Consider the following 23,007-nt stretch of genomic DNA (forward strand, 5'->3'; position numbering starts at 1 on the left):
TTCTCCCAGGCAGCCAGTACCAGAACAAGAGGACACAGTCTCAGGCTGTGCCAGGGGAGGTTTAGGTTGGATGTTAGGAAGAAGTTCTCTACAGAGAGAGTGATTGCCCATTGGAATGGGCTGCCTGGGGAGGTGGTGGAGTCGCCGTCATTGGAGGTTCTCAGGAGGAGGAGTGATGGGGTTCTTGGTGCCATGGGTTAGTTGTTTAGGTGGGTTGGATTGGTTGAAGGGTTGGACGTGATGATCTTGAAGGTCTCTTCCAACCTGGTATATTCTATATTCTATATTCTATATTCTATAAAATCACTTCAGTTGGAAACAACCTTTAAGATCATTGAGTTCTACCATTAAAGATGCTTGGTCAAGGGACAATAAATATAGACTGTATAGTTTAACTGGAAATGAAGCAGCAAAACGGGAATGTATTCAGAGATATCAGATAAATAACATTGTGCAGCACATACTTCCAGTTGAACCAAAGACAGGTAACATGCTCTGTAACACAGTTTACTGCTGGAGCAGAAGAAAGCATCATTTCTGAGAAGTCTGCTGCACCTTCAGTTCTTTTGTCAGATGACCCACAAGAGAGAGGGTTTTTTTTTCTGTCTGGGTACCCATTCCAACTAACAGGATAGACTGATTAATATGGATCATCTGTGGTTGATCGGTGCAAGTCATGTCTGCATTCCAGAGAAGGGCAATAAGGCTGGTGAGAGGTTTGGAGCACAAGCCCTATGAGGAGAGGCTAAGGGAGCTGGGATTGTTTAGCCTGGAGAAGAGGAGGCTCAGAGGAGACCTTATTGCTCTCTGCAACTACCTAAACGGAGGGTGTAGCCAGGTGTGGGTTGGTCTCTTCTCCCAGGCAACCAACACCAGAAAAAGAGGACACAGTCTCAAGCTGCACCAGGGGAAGTTTAGACTTGACGTGAGGAGAAAGTTCTTCACAGAAAGAGTTGTTGGCCATTGGAATGTCTTGCCCAGGGAGGTGGTGGAGTCACTGTCCCCTGGAGGTGTTGAAGAGGGGATTGGATGTGGCACTTGAAGCCATGGCTTAGTTAGCCATGAGGTATTGGGTGACAGGTTGGAGTCGATGATTTCTGTGGTCTTTTCCAACCTTATTGATTCTATGATTCTACGATTCTATGACACAGAACAGGTGCATTTATCAGCTGAACTGCTGTTAACCTTGTACTCCCTCCTGCCACACAATCTACCTGTGTAGTATAAGGGCTATCTACCTATGTAATACCTTATAAGTTCTGTATAAAATTACATTCCATGTTTTTTGTGCGTGTAATGATTGCATTGACTTCTTCAAAAGAATCTTAGAGCTAGTAGGTCTGCTGAAATGTAGGATGTGGAAATACTGCTCTTTTTCTGCACCAATGGTGCTCCTATATCGAGTTTCAAGTTCTATTAAAAAAAAAAAAAAAAAAAAAAAAGAGGAACTTACTTGGAAGAAACACTGTGCTGAGTCAAATAAGTCTTCTAAAAATAGGTTTACACTTGTTTCCCAGCATTCTCATAGGAATTCCATAATTGCAATAGAGGTGATTTTAGTCAAAGCTGATGACATTTTGGGGAGGTTTGTTTAGTTCCAAAGTTATTACTCCTCAATGTAATTTTCACAAGCAAATGTGTTTTTTTGGGAGTCTTTGTACTCTGAAATTGCATAGAACTCCAAAAAGCCACTTGTGGAATTATCACTGATGCTTAATATTTAACTGCTGACCTGATGTCTTTCTTTCCCAGTATATCAATGGATTCTTTTTCACCACACATATCAAGATCTCCACGTCATGTTTGTGTTAGATGGCCTTGGACAGTTAAAAAATAATTGAGAGAAGCAGATCTGCCAGAACTCACATGCCACAGGCACATCTCAGGCTCTTCTGAGTTGTCACAAAGACAGAAGCTATTTAATAATCCCATTTGCTCCCTTAGTGCTGCTGAGGGTGACACTGATTTGGAATTTATTTGCAAGCTCAGCTCAGACCCTTTCCAAAATGGAACACTAGGAATTTATTTGTCATCTCTGACTTCTAAACACTCCTAGAGATTCCTCTTCCCACATCTTTGTGGCATATGTTGTATATGTTTTGGTGTGTATGATATTTGAGAGAGTTCAGCATTTGTGAGCAGTTTCACTGTTCAGTGTTTCAGTGTTCAGTGACCACACTTGCAGCCAGTACTACTCAGCATTTCTGCAAATATGATAGCAGGGTCTCAAGTCAGAAATCCCAAAAATGAGGAACATGCAGTAAACGACCACCTGTCAAAGTTTCTTCAAAGGGACTTGCCTAGCATCTTTTGGGAACTCTGTGGTAGAGACAGGGTCAGAACCCACTTCTCCAGGGTAACATTCAGCTGCTTTAATTTTGAGAGCATCCTGTCTCTTCCTTATTTACTAGACAATTTATAACTTCTGCAAGAGATGCAGCAGGGTTTCTGCAAATGAGTCTCATTTATTGAACAGTCCCAGTTCACCATTAGAGCAAGATTTATTCTATGCACAGAAAAAAAAGTAGGGTCCTTCAGAAAAGAAAGTTGAAATACCCATCTAAGGAGGAGGGAAGTGAGGTGATTAAATTTTGATTTGGTATTTTCTGTCTTTGGAATGGTTCCACAGCCTCTTGGAAGAGGCTCCCCCATGCCCTGCTTTCAGATTCTTCAGTTAACAAAAATAGTATGTGGAAAAAGCCTGGTACAAAAAAAAAGAATCCCTTGAGTCTGCCACCTGCATCTCCACCATTTAAGTTAACTGCTCAGCCAGTGACAAAACCAGGTAGCTAACTTCCTACTTTACCAAAGAATTTCATGGACACTTGCTGCAGCAGGAAAGCATTAAGCACCTGGGTGAAATATTTGGCTTCACTGTATCTTGGGAGTTCAGGAGCAGAAAGACATTGGTGCTTCCTCCTCCCTTCCTCAGGCTTTCTCTCCTTATCTTTTGAAAGCCAGTCTTCCCTCTTCACCATCTTTGGCTTCTATTGCTTTTGCCCCCGTCAGTCCAAGACACATTCACCCAAGGTTCTTATCCTGGATCCTACTCTCTTCATCCAGGTCCCACAAAATTAGTCCACATTCTCTTATGAATCTTAGTCTTCCTTTTATCTCCTTGTCTAATAGATTCCAGTTCTCTCTTCCCAAATCCTGGTCAAATCTCTTTTGGGCACCTCTCCCCACCACTCCACTGAGCAGACTGGAATTCAGAGCCAGTGTCTCTGCAATCACCTTCTGTCTCTGATGACCTCCAGCTCTCAGTTTTACTTCTCAGCACGTTCTGCTCTTCTAATTACCAATCACATTTTCCTTTTTACACCTCACCTGGACTCCTGCATAGCAGTCTGAGGTGATGCTTCCTTCCAAATTCACCCCTTTTTGTGCCTGCGTTCCAGTCAAGCAGCTACTAGTTCTATGCATCCTCACTGATGTCCAAATGGTGGTAGAACAAAAAGCTGATCTGAAAGAACAGGGGAAAGACAGTTCTCACACTGCTAGTGCTCAACAGTATCCCAGCATAATGCTTCAGTTACAGGGCAGGCTCTTATTTGCTCCTGCTGGGAAGGAACACAGCACAGTCCCTTGTTCAGAGTCCTTTAGCTTCAGATACTGAAGTGTAAAAATTCATTGAGCATAAGTGAAGAACTGCAATGGCTTGCAGTGTTATCTAAATTCAGGTGAGTTTTTATGGAACAGAAAAGAACTTGTTCCCAACATAAACTGTGCCACATCTGTGAGACTTTATGTATCTGATCAAGAACATAATAAAAGAGTCCTAAAGATGTGTTTTGAAGGACAAAACAGCTGTTTGCCATGCATTTCAGTTAACACTGTTAAACAAATGTTCAACAGGCACACAGTGGCACAGAACTTTAACATATACCCATATATTTCTGTAATGATTTGCATTTACGAACCTTTCTCAAGATATATTTAGAATCAACTTCAAAAGCAAGCAAGCAAAGTTATCCTCCATGTTGTTACAGCTCCCTGACATGGGATGGAGTAGCTTGATCTCTTAGGCTGTGCATATGAAATACACAATGTTTCGTGTGCTTAACTGAATAGGTTCTTCATTCCCTGAACCTAAAAGTTGTCCCAGCCTCCAATATGTATTTCGAACAGGTAATGTTGAGGGCTTGGCTTAAAATGAGAAGTGTATGACAGAAATAGGCCAAAAATACCATTTCATTTGAAGACTGATGTGGAATGTTTCTTCTTTTCACATTAGCAATGTAATTTGAGAGCTGCCTTCTCTGGAATCTATTTGTATTTTTTTCTGTAAGGCGTTTGAAATCTTTCAGGGGAGCTATAAGACAAAGCATTACCATGTATCATGCAGTATCAGGAGCTCAGCTTCTCCAGGCATGGTTAGTTTTAACTTAAAATGTGCTTCTGATTAGACATGAGTTTAAGAATTCATCTGTATGTTTTCTAGAACTGAGTCCTTAGCTGTGAATATCTTAAAAGTGATCTTTAAGAAAGTAATTTTAAATTAAACTTCCCATATCTTTATTCTGTATTATTGTATATGACTGAACTAAGCAATTATCTGGCCAACAGCTTAATAACAATTCCATAAACCAGATGACCAGAAGCTTTAGCTTATAAACTCATGATTCCACTTCTAAATTGATTTTTTGGTTTTATGTTTCTTTTGCACCTAGCTTTATCAGATACATCCTAGAAAATGTAAGTGAGCTGGACTTGCTGAGATGATGTTGTTAATGTGGGCTGAGGGAATTCCATGGAGGACACTTGCAGGACATGTATAAGGCTAAGGTATTGCATAACTGTCAGATCTGTTGCTTCTTTGTTTAGTTTAATGATAATTAAGATGCAGGCACCAAGCCTTCTTCAGCTATAGGTCTCTCTTAAAGCAATTAATTTTTACTGTGTTTGTTTGATTCTGTGAGCTTCTGTGGCTGATGAGTGGAAAGTGGGGAAGGCAACAAAAAAGAAAATATCTGATTTTCTATTTTAACTGGTGGCTTTCCCCCGAACATCTACCTAATGGAATGTAGGAAAAAGCTCCTACAGACAGGTTAGTTATTAGATTTCGCCATTTCTTTCATCTCAAGAAGACATGGAAGAGTGTGGGCCAAATAGAAGCCATTGCAAAAATACAGTTTCATTTGAAATTTAAAAGCAAAACCCACTCAGCTTTAGAAAATTGTCTTTCAAAAAAGATTCCAATCCAAGATACAATTTTATATTAACATGTCTCCTATCCTCCCATCAAGACACAGGATTTCTTTAATACCAGTTTGTAAAAATCCCCAAAGACCTAAGTGCTTCTTCAGCACTTCCCTGATTATATAGGAAGAATTTATTTGCTAGTCATAGCACTTTATGCCCACATAACTGTTTGCTCATCAGAGCATAAAGCCCCATTATTTTGGACAGATGTTTTTCAGTCACCTTCAGAGCCTAGCAGTGAGAGGAATTCTATTTTTAAAGAATTTCCTTTACCAATCTGCAGTTCCTTAAAATGTATTTCTTTTATCTAGAATTTGGGCCTCCTTCTACTCCTTCAGTAAAGAGCTAATGTGCTGTTTGGGTTTTTGGTTTTGTTTAGTTTTTTTTTAATACAACATTTGCAACACCAAGAATGGCTTTAAATAATTTTTGTATTTTAACTACTTTTCTTCAAGGAATTTGACTGTAAGATCGGACATGTTTTTGTGTCTCCAGTTGAACTGTATCAACTGGTTATCTCTCACAGCTATTTATTACTTTTGTCCCCCCCCAGCCAAATGGCATCTTTCCATTAATACGACCTTTTTTCAAGCCATCACTGCTCTACTTTTTCCATCTCAGTCCTGTATAGGAAATATCTGTCCAGCTCCCTGGTGGGACTTAATAGAAATGTCTGTTCCTGAAAGCAGATGTTTTGTCAGAGGCTCAAACTGCTGTGCTTTTCATGGTTGCATGCTTAAACATTTTCTTAACTTTGTGGTACCAGCCCTGTAGTATGATAATAACTTGCATGGGATTGATTTCAAAATGTGATCCCACATTTTGCCTTAATATTAAAAACAGAGGCATATTCATTTTGCCTGGAAAGTATAGTTGTCATTCCCGTTGCACCCTGCAGAATTTGTGCTAGCCTGCCAAGGCATCTTATTTACAACTAAGACAAAACTACCTGCAGCAGAAATATCTGGAGAAAAATTCCTATGCAACATTTCATCTTATGGCTGACAGCCCAGACTGATTTTTCATTCAGTTTTCTTCAGTGTTCTTTCTATCTGCTTTGTCTTTAAGTAAAGGATTTCCATTGTTACTCTTTGTCAGGCTCACATCCTAATGATAGCCTTTTCTCCATGGCTATTTTTGTGAAACACTCATACTAATTTCTGCCTTAGCCTGATAGTTTTCCAATGAAGTATTATTGATTTGTAAATGTTTTAGTGATCTGAGTATGTACACCATTAGAATTCATAAATGCACAAGTATCATGCATGAATACCTGTACATTCATCCAAGTAATTAATTTATATTTTACTTTTAAATCTTTTAGTTAGGACTGTGGGGTTGGGATTTTTTTTTTCCTCAATGTGTATTTTGTTATTAGTTCCTTGTGCTTCTGTTGTGGTTTCTGGTTTTCTATCTTCACGGGACTTCCCAGCAGAAAGTCACTTCCTTTGGTTATATGGAGCTGAAGAAGCAGCTTCCTGAGAAGCCTTGCTGACATGGACAGCTGGACAATATATCAGGTCTAGTTATAAAGTGGGTGCTTTAGGTATGGGGTTTCCACTGAAAAACTGATCTGCCCACTCATGTAATTTCAGCCTTTATGCTACACTTCCCTCTTTAGGCCTCAGAAGAGGTGTTTTCTTGTTTAAACCTAACCTCTGCAATGATTTATCAAAATACCTAATTTTATGGCTGTAATCATTTGAGGACTCTAAGTGGAATGAATTGCAGATGTAAAATTAGCCAAGTAAATATATCTTCTAAGGCTGGATCATAAGTTCTTAAAGCAGAAAAACATTAAGATTCAAGCAGAGAGCAGTAGTTTCCTTTATATGCTTTAAAGTAAGCTAATCATATGTAATTCTGAAATAGTCTAAAAGTAGAGTAGTTGCTTAAGAAATAGCAAGACAATCTTTTCCTTTGGATCTTTAAAGTACAGAAAATTATTAACTCTGAAAGGATTAAAGCATTTCAAAAGCTAAATATTCTAAATAAAACACATAGTTCTGAGATGGGACTCCTAGTGTGATATGCAAAAGTTTTGTGTCCTAAGGTAAGGAAATGAGTCTGACTGAGATAATCTCTCATTTTATGCTTAAAATTCTATTTTCCTTAAGAAAATTCTTCATAGGTAAGATACTTAGATGTAATGGTTGGACAAAGCTCTTCTTAAAAAGTGTTGCTCTGTGAGTAGCTATGAAGAGCTCTTGCAAAGATTAGAATGCAAAAATGCCATTCTTTCTGCTTAAACAGCTGTAATGTGTTATAAGGTAGCCTAAGAAAAAAACATGCAAATCAAGATGTCAGAGAAGAATGTGCCATAGTAATGCTAGAACAGCAAGTTTCACCTTAATGTACCGAAAATAATACTGATGTCAACTTTTGAGCCAGAACCTCTGTTTGTCCAAGTTATCAGTGATCCTTTTTACATTGATGGCTCTGTACCAATTTCCACCAGCTAAGGAACCGATACTATAACCGCATCAATTACAATATGTTGCATTGTACAAAGATTGCCATCTGCAGAATGATTTGTAAGGCAAGTGATGAGTTTGAACTCGTTATATAACCTCCTCATCTGGTATTTGAATTAACAATCATGTTTGTTGAAATGCATAGACTAACATCTCCCATTACAAATGGAATTGTTATAGCCAGTTCCATCATCTGATTTTCATATATGACATGATATTATAAATGTGGGTTTGATTTTTATGTTCCTTTTCAGGAATAGAATAGAATAGAATAGAATAGAATAGAATAGAATAGAATAGAATAGAATAGAATAGAATAGAATAGAATAGAATAGACCAGGTTGGAGGAGACCTTCAAGATCATAGCGTCCAACCTATCATCCAACACCACCTAATCAACTAACCCATGTAACCAAGCACCCTGTCAAGTCTCCTCCTGAACACCTCCTGAACACCTCTTTATGTATTCTACACTAAATTATCTAGCCAAAATCTTGGAAAACATCAGGACTTAGGCTGGTATTAAGGAATAGTTATTTCCTTTTTGTGTTTGGTGGTGTGTTTTGTTTTGAATTTCATTTGACTCCAGGGCTGAGAATATGAATTCAGGCATTTTCTGAGCCCACTAATTTCAAGTTCGAATTGCAGACTGATTCACTGTGAAACACTCATGCCTGGATTACCACTGTACTCTATATGTCAAAGAAAAGAGCTCTCTGTGTCTTGATCTGTGTTCTTGCTGTGCAGAGAAAAGGCTACATCCTTGCTGCAAGAAACTTCCCAGTTTCTTTTGAATTTTGCATGGAGTGGATGAGAAGAAGCACAATGGCAGGGATTTGAAAGTTCACTGGTCATCATGGTTAGACTCCAAAGGTGAGCACAGACATGCAATCTCTCAGCCCTTCCACTTTCAGGGAGACAGCATCTGTGGTTGTGTAATTATTGTGCACCTACACCTGTGAGGATTCGTAGCAAATATTATTACAGACTGGTAAAAAGGACTGGCAGAGTGGTCTGCCAAGGGCAAGAACATGTATGTAAGCACAGAAGCTTTCTGTGGCAGTCAGTCACTGATTTATGATTTCTGGAGATTGTAGAGCAGTCTGTTACACATGGGTAAATGACTCCCTGTGACAGAACCATTTCTACAACCGGTTGTTTTCTTTCTATGAAGTGCTTTCTATTGTTGATTGCTCTATCTGTGCTCTTTAGGCAGCTACAAATTGCCTGCCATTCAAAACCTCTGAGAAATCTATAAATGCCTGGTGAGAAAACTTGCCATTTCAAGTATTACATTACTTTAGGAAGGGAGAGACTGCTTTTTTTTTATTCTAATTTGAACAATGCCTCATGCAAGAGTCCTTGTGCTTTCTCAAGCCCTCCAACAAGTGCTGTAATAAATTATTTAGTTCTGTTTTTTATTCAGAGAGGTGAAAATTCTTCTTCTGTACCATTACTCTAACTCTGAGTGCCAAGCAAGGATGGAAGAATATTCTGAAATTTAACAATTGCTCTGTTATTGGAGATTTATTTTTAAACCACAGAGGAAGGAGTAAAGCTTGATGTTGTGGTTTCTAACTGATATTAAAATTTTGATACCAGGCACATCAATTGTTTGAGACATTAAAACGTGAATAGTAAGTTCTCTTTCTCAGGCTTTTATGTGGAACCCATCTTCCCATCCAATACAAAAACCAAAGCAAGCTTTCTTCTGTAGTAGCATTCCTTGGTAGAGGCCAACTTGCTGCCTGCCTGTACTGTGATTTGTTGAGGGGTGAACAGTCAGTGTTAGCTTACACTCAGTCCTAAGCTATACTTTACTGTGCCTCTTCCAAACCCTTTCAGGATTTGCGAAGAGGTAACCTGAGCCCTTGCTCTGAGCTTGTGATGGGCCAAAGATGCAATGTACGAATTTGTTATGTTATGACAGGTAACAGAGTTGATATCCACCCTATGAGACACTGTGTGCTCTTATTTTTATGCTGTGGCACAAAGATTTATGCTACATTTGGCACTTTCACATTTCCTCTGAAAATAAACCTTTTGCTGGCCTGCCTTGTGGTGTAGCCTCTTATTTGAAATGAGAACATTTTGACTGAGCGGTTTGATTTATGAAGATTGATCATTTTAATGGGTTTAAAACCATTAGCTTTGATCTCTCAGCCTTGACCCTTTTTTACTGCTGGGTTGTGTTTGCCCCAGCCAGCAGCCACACACCCACACAGCTGCTTGTGCCCTTTGGGAATTTAACTTAATTTATTGCCTTAATATATTTAGTTGCTGATTCGAGTATTGGGACCCAGAGAAAACAAACATTAAACCATCTTTCCTTCCCCTTTCCCAGGCTCAACTAGACTCCAGATCTACCTCCTTTCCTCTTGTTATCTCCACAGGTTACATTTAGTCCCTATGTTGAGGTGATGAGTGGCACAGGTGGTTAGGGTCAGAGCATAGTGGTTTGTCTCTGCCTCTCCTTATTTCTCATCCTTTTCTTCCACTGCTGCTTCATTCTTACTCATTTCCTCTGCTGTTTTTGTGGTCCCTCTGTGGGCTACAGTTCTGATCAGTTACAGAGCACTTTGAACTCCTCAGATCTTGTCTCTGCTTCTATCCTTGTCAACTTCTTCCCTTGTTCCCTCCTTGTCTCCTGTAGTATTTTATCCCAGGTTGCTCTCCACCCCTTTGGCATTTTTCACCCTTTCTTCAGAATGTATTTGAAGATGTGCTGCACATATGGCAGCATAACTTTAAATCCTACACATACTTCTACTTCTGAAGGAATTAACTGAACCATGAAATCTGTGCTTTTCCATGTTGCAAATTCAAGTTAACTGCACGTGGAAAGGAAGACGATTGTGTGACTGTATTTTGGCCTGAAATCCAGTGCTGAGTCACAATTTGATGCTTTGAGAGCACAGTTGCCAGTTAATTTTCCTTTATAAGCCCAAGTGATACCAGAGAAGTGCTATAGAATTGAACTTGTAGTTCAAAACTCCACATGTATGGCAGCGGGAGAGATATTCTGAAACATTGTGGTGCAGATCTTGAAAAGGCATCTTGCATCTTAGACCAGTAGAAATGGTTAATGCTAACATCAGCTTTAAATTGCTTCCACTTAGTATTCATAACCAGGCTAGTTCTTGACTCTGGTTCTTGACTGAGGGAGTATAAATAAATATTTTAGATGTGGTTACTATTTTACATCAGTTTCCCCAAAAACACTGAGAAACTTTTGTAAAATGCCCCTGTGATGGGCTTAACTGCAAAGAGCTGTGACACAGGACAGATTATGTTGGCAATAAGAAGTTTGTAATGAGAAACAGTTCTCATTCTGTAGGATGCAACCTCATGGGTTGTAGCTGCTCAGAAAGTGTGTGGCAATTTAGCACCTACAGCTTATCTGAGTCTTTACAGGATACTTCCGTAAGTGCTTTAAAACTAGGCCTGGGCTACAAACATGAGCTTTGAAGCAGAGTTCACAAATTCCCTCAAATTCCTATTTTGATGTCTAGTTTGGTCCTCTTCTTGCACAGAGCTAAGCCAGTGATTCAGATAAAACCTCGGATCTATTATGGTCTATAAGAGACAGATGAAAGATGTAGGGCTTTGCCCCAGACATACCACAATGGTGACAGATTTGTTAGGATGTGCCTCAGCAGAAAAAGAATCTGCCCCTGTGCTTAGAATCTGCATGTTTTAGAGAACAGCTTAAACAGCTAATTTTGTTTTGTATTAGTATAAATCACCCTTATGTGCAGAATGAAAGGCCATGCTAGCACTTTACTATACCTTTACTCTTGAAAAAAAAAAAAAATCCCTAGCCCAAACACTTCCCTAAAAGAAGCTATTTAATGCAGCCCCTTTGCCAGCCCATTGTTGTGGGAGCTCAATCTTTCCTGTATTAATGACACCAGACAGATTCTTGTCCTGTGTGTGGAGCTGAGATTCTAGGTAAGTGTCTAGGCTTAGGGTTTTTTAATCTTAGGCATGACTTTTTCCTTTTTTTGCTGTGAATTCAGCTCTGTAAGTGGTATGACTATTCAAGAGTACCTTGCCTATACTTGCACATTGCAGGCTTTGGAAGGCATCAGCAGTGACTGCAAGTGCTCTATCGAGGTTATCAGTGTGGAGTTTGAGGTAGAGAGAAGTAACTTAATAAAAGTGAATTGTTTAGGGGAACACTATGAGAGGATCTTTACAAATGAGATTCTTATCTTCAATTTCAACAGCTTTATGTGCCAAGGATCTATGGCCACCATTGCAGCTAAAGGATTAACGTGGTCCATTCTGGTTTTGGAATAAAATTCAATCAGTTTATTGAAATATTTGCAGCAATGAAATCAAAGAGACTATTTCTATGGGGTTTGACAAGGTCAATTCACAGATTCACCAGGATTTCACTATATACAATTTGGTCATCAAGATTTAAACTAAAAAAAAAGTTACAGATTTTGACAGTACTTTATAATATCTGAGGCATAATTATAATGTTAGAACATGCACCGTGAATCTTGGATAAAATTATTCCTCATTTATATTTATGGGTCTTGCCTCTCCTTTGCATTGTAAAACATCACACAGAGACCAATCTCGCATCTGCTGAAATTACAGCCAAAACATCCAGCATTTTCAAGAGGTTATCAACAAAGATTTCATGAGAATAATATTAATGTATTGATTGTTATAATCACAATTTTGACATCATTTAAACAATTTCACAATTGAAAAAAATATTGGTTTATTTTAAACAGGATTCAAGCTTTGATATCTGAATAATGGTAAGTCTACAATGCCTTCGTTCTTTTTCAATGTTGAGTGCTTCAAATATGCTACAGAAAACTCATAGGCATCTGGGGGGATTTTTTAGCTTTCTAAGAGAAGGTGTTCTAAAATGATGGCAATTTTATGAAAACCTACTCTTGTTTTCCTGTGCTTGTGTGGTATAGAACTTTCTCTGCATAACAACTTCATAACTTGTGTGTACCAATTTTTGTCATGTCAATGTTATTGAATGATAACTTTGGCTTCATAAATCATGTCGCACAGTCATATGTGCTTCTGTATTACATACTATAAAATCCTCCAATAGCAATAATACCCTTTATGTAAACATCTGCAAATTAAGGAAATGAACCTTTAAACATTTGCACTAGGGAATAATGTTACCTGTGTGAGGTGTCCCACTGACCTCAAAGAAACTTTGCAAAGGAGTGAGAATTTTCTCATAATAGAAAAAGATTATGGCAATGCCTCAATGCCTGCAGAATACATATTCCAGAAGGATGTACATTCTGTGTCTTCCCTGTGTTTATTGGGGATTTCCCAGCTGATAATGTTGAAAGAATCAGCCCAGTGTTTTCTGGCTTCTAACAGAAAAATGTTCTTTCAGAGTTTTCCTGACCAAGATATACTGGGCCAGGCTTTTGAAGATGCTCTAGAAGTACTGCAGCATCACTCTGACAGGGAAATGCTGTGTTCACCAGGTAAAAAAAGATCATTATTCACTTTCATGTACCACTTTGTATTTTTAGAGGAAAGTACATCTTGAAGCACACATCTTGAAGCACACAGGTGAGTTAATGGACAGCAGAGGGGTACATTGGCAGGATGGAAAGGGAGAAGTATATCTGGAGGGTTTCCAGACCTCCATTGTTACTGCCCAGGGTGGTGTGCATCTTCCATGTCACAGCACAGCAAAACTGTTGGACAGTCCTGTTCTACCTTCTCCCCAGTACTAGCCTAGGTGAGTTGAGCTCAGATTTCCTATAGTCAGAGGAAATATGACCATAGTGCAATGACCATTTTCCAGTTTTAATGTTTTAATTGAAAAATATCCTTCTGTTCTGCTGTGAATAAACAACAAATTCCAGTTGGGGGGGGAAGGGAAAATAAAGGATCAGCAATCCCACAAATGAGATTAATTTCCTCAATTGCTTTATATGTATATATAAATAAATATATAAATAGACATTTTAAATATTCTAATTCAGAAATATAGTTTGAGTCTGTATAACTAAAAGAAAATCGTTTGTCTTGGACTTGAGAGTTTTATGCTTTACAAGATTTAAAATACAGGCAAGCTGTAAATTGTTCCAGTTCAGGCAAGATTTTGGCCAATTAAATGAATATGAAATTTAAAATCTGTGCTTGGTGTTCTTACCTTGTAAGTAGGCATGGAAGGAACATCACAAACCCTCTACATTCAGAACAAAACATCTACTGTCTTTCATGTGCAATGTATTTCATAGGGGGAAATCTATTTACATAGTACCTGCTACATTCTGAAATGTAAATAAGACCAACTGAGTCATATCTTCAGCTGTTAATAAATTTTTGGCTCCACTGCACTGGTAATTTACACATGCTGCAGGACCCACTATATATTATTACTTGCACTGTTCTTTATCTGTATCTGTTGTTAGGGTCAATGGAGAGAGGTATTAAAGGCTTGCAGCTTAGTATGTTCCACAGCTGCACTCATGTTTCCATTTGCAAGAGATGTACCCTTCAAAATCTTCTTCTGACTACCTGCAGTGGGTAATTTATTCCAGCATTCTCCTCTGCTGCTTTAAAATATTCTAAGATCCTAGCTGCCTTCCATGTTGTTCTTTCAGACACTGCGGGTACTCTGATGCGCCTTTACTTAATCCACAGTTGAAGACTCTGACTTGCATTGTACTAATGGCATGCAGCATGCATGACATTCCTTTTTCTTTTCTAATACCTGTATTATAGTAGTCTATAATTATCCAATTTGTTATGTTTGGTGATCTATTTGACCCTTCTTTTTAGAATAGAATAGAATAGAATAGAATAGAATAGAATAGAATAGAATAGAATAGAATAGAATAGAATAGAATAGAACAGACCAGGTCGGAAGAGACCTTCAAGACCATCGCGTCCAACCTATCAACTAATTCAACCCACCTAATCAACTAAACCATGGCACCAAGCACCCTATAAGTCTCCTCCTGAACACCTCCAATGATGGTGACTCCACCACCTTCCTGGGCAGCCCATTCCAATGGGCAATCACTCTTTCTGTGTAGAACTTCTTCCTAGCATCCAGCCTAAACCTCCCCTGGTGCAGCTTGAGACTGTGTCCTAATTAATCAAACTATTTCACAATACTATGAAAGATTTGGCATTCAAGCTTAACAAATAATACTTTTCATCTTGAAGGCATGCAAAACCACCCCAAGGGTGTGATTAGCAGTAACAATAGAGATTATATTGGATAACCTGCTGATATGAAACATCTTGGCTCTGGAGATTTTGTTTTCTAGAAGGCAGCCATTGGATAAATGTTTATATGGTGGATGCAGAAGCATGATAAATAACTTGGGTGTTTTTTCTTCTTCTCTCCCTTTTACTCTGTTTCTGTTCTATCCTGCTAATTCTCAGGTTATAAAAATTGCCTAACTGTGATCAACCATCACCACCACCGAGCAAGTCCCAGCTACTCTATAGCGCCATCTACAGAGGACCAAGGGTATAGCTGGAGAAACGTGGTTGTAAGTGAACTGATTATTAACAGCAGAGCCATATAAAAATGGGAAAATGGCTTCCCATTTGTGATTTCTAACATAAGTCACTACACTAACTCTAGCAGAAATTTGATCTGGCCAGGCATGGTTCAGATGAAGCTGCCTTGGGAAATATTTACAAAACATGTTTAATAGTCTTTTCTATGAGTCACCTTAGCTGTTTGCCTAAGATGCTTTTCTGTGGTTCATCATGTAACAAAACAAACAAACCTATTAATATAATAGGGAAAAGGGCTTCTTTCTTTTCCCAAAGAACAGGTGGAGGACAGCAACTTGCAACCTCTTCTGCCACTGTGATTTCTTCAACAGCTGTTTGCTTTAAGAGTGTTGGAAAGCCCAGCATTATCTGGACTCTGAACTTGGCTTCAGCCTGCAGAGTCCATATTAATTCTTAGAAACACTAGGAGTGTGACCTCCAGGAGTGATGGAAAATGGAACACATTGCAGGGGAGATAATTTCAGATAAATAGATTTTACAAAAGTAGATTTCCAACCAGCAGATTACAGACAATGTGGCACAGGGACTACAGAGGCTGTAGGGGCCACTGCCCATGTGGCCCTTACCTTTTACTAAATCTGGAAACAGAGTCCAGCAGACTTCTCTGCATCCAGTAGAAGGGTTGAAGGTCCAGAGTAAGGCAATTACTCTGTCCTCCAGGGTATTTTCCTCTTTGATAGGCAGTCCTTCCCACTGGACATAAATTAGTGCTGCTTGTTGCTGGTGCAGTACACTACATGCCTTCTTGCCTGAGAAGTTTTGTATAAGTCAGATGATAAAGGGCTGCATTCTGATGGCTTCAGACAATTAATTACTACAAGCGTCTTTTTCCTCAGCAAATGTACTCTATTAGTAACTCTTTGCTGTGTTGATTCTTAAAGAGCAGTGGAATGGATTTTTATGCAGATGAGACTGTCTACAATATGCTGCAGAATACTCCAGAAACCCAAGTGATGCATGCTACTACTAGCCAGCCAAAAGCAGGGAAAGGTGTGTACAAAGAATATATCTTGATATGGAAATTATGTTACTTGCAAAACCTCTTAGTGAATCATGGCTTATCCTTTTCCTGATTTTGCAAAGAATAAGTCACTTCAATACTCCTTTGTTTATTGCATTCTTTCATTTCTGTTTGGGATTCAGCATCTTTTCTATGGCTTTGCTAGATGGGATTTTTATAGCTACCACTCTGAGCTGTTGTACCTACTTTTGACCGTGGGGTCCTTTCCAGTAGCTTCCTGGTTTCGCTGCTTTTTGAAATCCCCTTCTCTCAACTTTAACCACATGGTGTCAGTTCTTGATATAATCTCTTCCCATTGATGCTGAACACTGTGGTTTCTGTTGCTTAATAGCTGCTACTACTACTGCTACTACTACAAATTCCTTCAAACAGTGGGAAGAGTAAACTTTCCTTTTCAGTTCTGTACTTCTGGCACTTGAAGTTCACCGCTTCAAATGAAAACCCTTCAATCCAGAATTGTTGCTTTACTAAGTCTAACCTAGTGTTTCACTGTCTGTTTCTGAATTGAGTTTAAATTCTTATCCAGAAGGCCACACTGTAAATGTTTAGAATGATTGACTATTCTTGTTGGGAATTTTTGTGTCCTCTTATGGGTTTCTTGCCATAAACTATGAGTCAGAGGACTATGTCCACTGTACCTAAATAAATATAACACTCTTGACTTCCTATTGAGAGAGAAGAGGTATTCTGTACTCTAGCAACTGGTGTGGCCCTTTAGGAACAGATCTGTAAATTAAACACTTAGTACTGAGGACCTATAATCTGCATGTAAAGTGCTTCATAAGGGTTTATTTGAGACAATCTCTAGGCTGGCCACAAGCTCTGAAAGCTGTAGTGACTTAGATATTCTTCTGGAAAACATTTTTGAGTTGGGTTTCCTCTGAAAAGAGCCTAGATCATGCACATCAAGATCATTCCATGATCTGAACTAAGGCTTGAGAGAGGTGTGTCAGGAATGCACTTGAATTAGAGACAGCTAGGTGTCTTCAGGACAAGTTCAAATCACAATTTCAAATCACAATTTCAAATCACCTTGTGGAGGTCTTTCCAGTGACCACCTAAGAAACCTGCAAATACTACCTTGCTAGTTTAGACTGATGGTTAGGGCCTAGTGGTGAACATGAGTAGCTTACGCAGTCAGATGCAGTACAAAGATCTATGAACTAATCGCACCTCAAACTGGTGTGCACACGTTTTCTACCACTTTGGAGATAACAGCTGGACTCTAGAAGCATAGCTGCATTACCACATAAGGGGAAATAAGCCCTCTCAGACCAAGGCATCAGCTATAGACAATGCTTCTAGAAATAAAAGCATAAGCAGAAACAACAGCTGAACAAAAAAGACAGGGAGCATGAAATCAGATGCTACTGCAGACATCACTACACCATCATTTTCCAGCAGAGACTTCATTCACAGTAGTCTGAGGATTTTCCCCTGATCTTATTTGTTCTACCACAGGTTTATAGGTTTATAGAACAATGCAGGTTGAAGGGGACCTGAGGAGGTAATCTAAAAATATTTCAAGTAACCAGGCAGTGTTCTTCACTAGTTCACTTTTAAGCTTCTCATCTTGATGATACTAATTCTAATAAAATACATGCTTCTAGTCACAGGCCATTTTTTATTTAGATAATGAAACTTTATTAATTTTTTTGGAAAGTACCTCTAATTTCAGGCTCTTCTTCTTCCTATTCTGACTGTCACTTCTCTCCTCTTTCCTTACCACCAGATGCAGAATTACTGTCATCCCTAACAGATGTTTTGGCTTGACCTCAGTGTTCCTTAGCAACTGTCACTTTGCCCCCATTCCTGTTTTAAAGTAGCCATGCAAGGCAAGACTTTATGAATGTTAGGTGCAGCTGCTTGTTTCCACTTTTAGTTAAAGTAGAAACCATTTTTCTGCATAGACTCTCCTTTCTGCAAAATGTTCCTCTTTGTCTCACAATCTAAATTCTTCCTCCTTATGGCAGCTTCTTGGTCCCTGTTGACTTTGTGAAGGGAACTAGAAGTACTTCAGAGAGAGGGATCCACAAGATTTAAGTTAAACTAAACAGACTTCACTAGCAAACTTACATTTGAAAGCTGTCTCTGTGGGGAGAATCACTTAGTGTACTAAAAAATATTGGGGTACTGCACTTGCTTTATTATTGATGGGAATGGAAGCTGACACTTCTGCACATTTTCAGAAAAGTCCAGGCTAAGAGAATATCTAGCTCCTATTGACTAGGTGAGATTTGTGGTTCAAAACTCACTTGCTCTTCCTCCTCACCCACTCACCCTTTCTTAAAACAGAGACTGCCTTGCATTCAGGCAGTGGCATAGGCTGTCCAGGAATGTGGTTGAGCCACCAATCCTGGATGCATTTAAAGGTCATTTAGATGTGGTGCTTGGAGTATGGTTTAGGGATGAACTTTGTAGAGCAGGATTAAGGGTTGGATTTGATGATACTAAGGGTCTTTTCCAACCCAAATGATTCTGTGATTCTGTGATCCCCAAAACATCCCTGGGAAAAGATAAATGACTCACCTCAAAATATTTAAGTTTTGATTAAGCAGGGGAAGTATTTATTCAAGAACATTCAGACTGGCACTTATGGAGCCTCTTTCCTGTGCTGTCTGAGGATGTCATTTCTTGCAGTGCAGTCCTCAACCATGCATCTGAAGGGTGCTGAAAGTGGATTCTGAGATCTACGACATGGTGAAGTCACAAGATACCTGTCATGATCTCCAAATAAGTTGTTCTTAAAATGACCAAATCCCTTTCCATCACCACAGACCTGTACATGTTTCAGGACTGTCATCCCATTTGCTGTTACTCATCTTTCATGGAACAGTTTATACTGATCTTTTTATTTGTGACAGGGTATTAGGTTTACCTATGCTTTTACACATAAGATCCCTTTCAGGAAAAAGACAACTCCCCCTCTGTTCTGACCTTTTGCTCTTTATTTCTTAACAGGTAGAAAAAAACTTCGGTTGTTTGAGTACCTTCATGAGTCTTTGTATGATCCAGCTATGGCAAACTGCATCCAATGGGTGGACAAACCTAATGGTGTCTTCCAGTTTGTGTCTAAAAACAAGGAGAAACTTGCAGAGCTGTGGGGAGAAAGAAAGGGAAACCGCAAGATCATGACATATCAGAAAATGGCCAGAGCACTGAGGAATTATGGGAGAACAGGTGAAATCATTAAAATTCGAAGGAAGTTGACATACCAGTTCAGTGCTGTTGTTTTACAGAGACTTGCTCCATCTTATTTCTTGGGAAAAGAAACAGTTTATCATCCATACATTCAGGCTAATCAAGACTATCAGTGTGCAGATGACTGGATGAGTTACAGTAATTACATGTATAGCAGTGGTTATGCTTTACAGCATGCTAACAGCTAAACAGAGCTTTCACATAAGCAGGTCTTTGTTAGATACTAATAGTTTCCAGCAAAGGAACTCTTCTCTGTACATAGCTTTTCCTTTAAGATACCATGCAAATGCACAAAGAGGAGGGTTTCAAAAATTATATTGGCCTACTTTTGTTCCTTTAGAAGTTAATGATAAGTGGTCATTGACTAGTGAAGAAAAGCAGCAGCTGTAGAGCATGATGTTAATCAAAGGAATTCAGATTCAAGCTGGTATAGTCGAGATCAGTATCAAGGCCTTTGTCTGTAAGTGGACAGCAAAGATCTCACTCTGACAACACTCATTGGAAGTTTTATGCATATGCCCAGCATTTCCAACCAGAATTAAATGCTCTTATACCATAGTGCATACACTCCTTGTGAGTCAAGTGCACACAAGGTAGAAAGGGAAGACTTTTGCCAACTGCATGAAGCAACTGTCTCCATTTTTGTGAATGTTCGTTATTAAGAGACATTCTCTGAAGGAATGTCAGGCTGAACGATAAAGCCCACACAAAGGTGCATCTATTGGCCAAATCCCTAATCACTTACATTAACTCATCGTAGCACAGATCCTGACATGTGGTATTAAGATTGCCAGGTGTGCATTTCACTGTTGGCAGTGGGTTCATTGAGAAAGTGGCCATACCATGGGAGGGTTAGGAAAGGATTATGCTTTTCAGTTATTTACAGTTCTTCCTCGACTTTTATCCAGCAGTTCTGTGCTTACCTAGCAAACATAGCTTTGTTGTTTATTTTTGGAGTTATCACTTTATACCAATAAACACAGTTTCACCTCTTCATCTCTTTTTCTGCAGAGAAAGGTAGCTGAAAGGCTCAGTGATTTTATACTCTCTTCATGGGTAAGGACCAAATTTAGGTAAAAAAGAGAGTACTCGTCCCTTATGCCAGGATGATGCCTATAAATCTACTCATTTTCATACTTCTCTTACCTGATCAACTTGTATCATCATATGAGTTGTCTTTTGTGCCAAAACACTTCTATTCAACTGCATTCAATTCCAAGTTCTGCATTTCGCTTCTAGTTGAGTGCAGGCCCAGATATTAATAAAGACAAAGTTCATTTCAGTGGATTTATAGAGTAACCTGATATGTTTGATGGAATTTGATGACTTTGATAGTTGCCCCTTGCTCTAATTCCTGCTCAGAGGAGTTAGACACAAAGAAACAAACTCCAAGGTTTTGAGTTAGGTCTTTGGTAAGATGAAAGATGTGTACTCTTAGACATTTGGAGCATGTTAAACAGCACTAAAGGCAGACACAGATGTTAAGTCAGTAAATAACTGCTAAAATAAGAAGGTCATAACTGTGTTGTTCATGTTTCATTTTGAGTGTAGTATCCTGCAAAATGTAAGCATTACTACAAATAGACACAAGGATGCCTCTGGTCATACAGAACTGAATCTTGATCCTCCTGTAGCACTGAACACAGTGGGAGTTTAGCTCTTACTAAAGGACTGAGGTCTTTCAGTTGGGATGCCTTCACTATGTGAGCACATAGGTAAATACAACACTTCAAATGTCTAATGTACATAAATTTGACAAGAAACTGCACAATTTAGTTATTCCAATTTTGTCATCCATTGCACACTGATGTTATGTTATTTGCAAAGCTGTAAACATATACTGGGTTAAGAATCTGCTTTGTGTAAAATCCTTACCAGATCAATATATTTAGATTCACTTTCTTTAGCTTCATCTACTTGCTCAGGAAATAAATACTTATTGAGATTCTGTGCTACCTTTTTAACTTAAGAATAAACATTAGCATTCACTTCCTCTAGCACTGGCAACCAGGTAAGATGTTATAGCTGCAAGAACAGTACAGAGCAGAAAGAGAAGAACATACAAGGTGAGAAGAACTGAAGGAAATCAGGCAGAGGAGAAATGAGGGAATCCTAATTATCTGTGGACAGGAAGAGATAGATTTCAGCCACAGGAGTAATGACAGGGATTGACAGTGTTTGAAAATAAATGGCATTCCCTTCCTCTCTTCCACTCCACCAACTGAAGGTACCTGGATTGATTTTAGAGGCTTCTTACTGTAGTTCTGTAGCTGTACTGAAGAGTATTTAACTGTGCAATGCACTGACATTAGGCTTACATACAGAAAAGGTTCTTGACTGTTAGCAACATTTTAACCTAGAAAAGATAGGTTAAATCATTAAACAAAATCACAAGGTTACCAAATATCTGAAGCTCATACTTAGATTTATTAAGGCCTGAAATAAGATATAGATTGTTTTAACTCTATGAGCGTTTAACCACTGAAACAATACACTAAAGGATGTGGTGGATTCATTGGTTTTCAATATCTTTCATCCAAAACCATATTGATTTCTAAGATATACAGTGTGTGCAATAAATTAATAGTAAACAAAACAAAAGACTGAATGTTAGGAATCAAACTTGTGCTAGTCTCAGTATTTGCTGGATCCTGTCATGTAACTCTGTGTAGGAGATTCAAGGATACATATGAAGATCTGAACAGAACTGAGGTGGGTGCTTGCAAATCACTTTGACTCTAAATGCAGTCCTCTGTGCACCTCACCTGTCATCACTGTCCTCCCACCCTCAGCCCCTGCATGCATCTTCTTCCTCCCATCTGCACAGGCTTGGACACAAAATGCAATGTTGCCAACCACTCAGGGCAAACATGACAGGCAGCTCCCAAGACAGCAGCTTTATTCTATTTATGTAAGTCTTGATAGCTGTCCCATTGCTGACTGGGTGCTGAATCCTCCTTTGTCTCTCTCCTGCCTCCTTTCTCCTCAACCCCAGCAGCCAAATCAGGCTAGAAGGCAGCCTGCCTTCCCACTCATCTGCCTATATTTCGCACTCACCTCTGACTTAAAGGCTGCATCTTGCCACAGGAGATCCTGGGACAGAGCCTAGGGATGGGGAAAGAAGCTAGGATCTTCCCAGCTCCCACACTCAATGCTCCACTTAAAAGGATATTCCAGTGTGTGCAAGGGTACAGTACTCCACCTCACTCGGTCTGATGGCCACGTTTCTTTTGATGCGGCCCAGCATGCAACTTGCCTTCTGGGTTGCACGTGCACATTGTTGGCTCATGGCCAAATTTTATCCACCTGTATTCCCAAGCCTTTTTCTGCAGGGCTGCTCTCTATCACATCATCCAGCCTGTACTTATGACAAGAATTCTCCCAACCCAGGTGCAAGACCTTGCACATGATAGGATCCTGCAAATACTGAGGCTAGCAGGAGTTCCATTTCCTTGTATATCTGCTGTATATCAGCCTTGCCCTCAGATGGGCACCTTGGTGGAAAGAGCTTTGCCTCATTTGCATGGGGGGCGAGGGGGACGGGGTGCAACTCTGAGCCCACAA

General features: G+C 39.3%; 1 protein-coding gene across 2 annotated transcripts; it reads left to right on the plus strand.

The window, feature by feature from the left end:
• The first annotated feature begins 11,376 nt into the window (after window positions 1-11,376).
• On the plus strand, window positions 11,377-21,388 carry SPIC (Spi-C transcription factor). Of its 2 annotated transcripts, XM_068141691.1 has the most exons (6): window positions 11,377-11,627; window positions 12,428-12,454; window positions 13,066-13,159; window positions 15,081-15,190; window positions 16,103-16,211; window positions 19,204-21,388. In XM_068141691.1, exons 2-6 carry the CDS (start codon window positions 12,452-12,454, stop codon window positions 19,629-19,631), a joined length of 744 nt encoding a protein of 247 aa, XP_067997792.1. In that variant the 5' UTR covers window positions 11,377-11,627; window positions 12,428-12,451; the 3' UTR covers window positions 19,632-21,388. The 2 variants fall into 2 exon arrangements, with proteins under 2 accessions (XP_067997792.1, XP_067997791.1); XM_068141690.1 differs by lacking the exons at window positions 11,377-11,627; window positions 12,428-12,454 and having other exon boundaries at window positions 13,009-13,159.
• The last annotated feature ends 1,619 nt before the right edge of the window (window positions 21,389-23,007 follow it).

Source organism: Melanerpes formicivorus, unplaced genomic scaffold, assembly GCF_026170545.1.
Source record: "Melanerpes formicivorus ecotype bairdi unplaced genomic scaffold, bMelFor1.0.p_v2 SCAF_8, whole genome shotgun sequence".
NCBI classification, from domain to species: domain Eukaryota; kingdom Metazoa; phylum Chordata; class Aves; order Piciformes; family Picidae; genus Melanerpes; species Melanerpes formicivorus.

What these genes read in the sequence shown, in the direction of transcription:
- SPIC (XM_068141690.1), top strand. Translation starts at nt 13,009, where the DNA reads ATGTTGAAAGAATCAGCCCAGTGTTTTCTGGCTTCTAACAGAAAAATG. An exon ending in GGAAATGCTGTGTTCACCAG is followed by an intron (nt 13,160 to 15,080) that starts GTAAAAAAAGAT and finishes GCTAATTCTCAG; the next exon opens with GTTATAAAAATTGCCTAACT. An exon ending in ATAGCTGGAGAAACGTGGTT is followed by an intron (nt 15,191 to 16,102) that starts GTAAGTGAACTG and finishes TGATTCTTAAAG; the next exon opens with AGCAGTGGAATGGATTTTTA.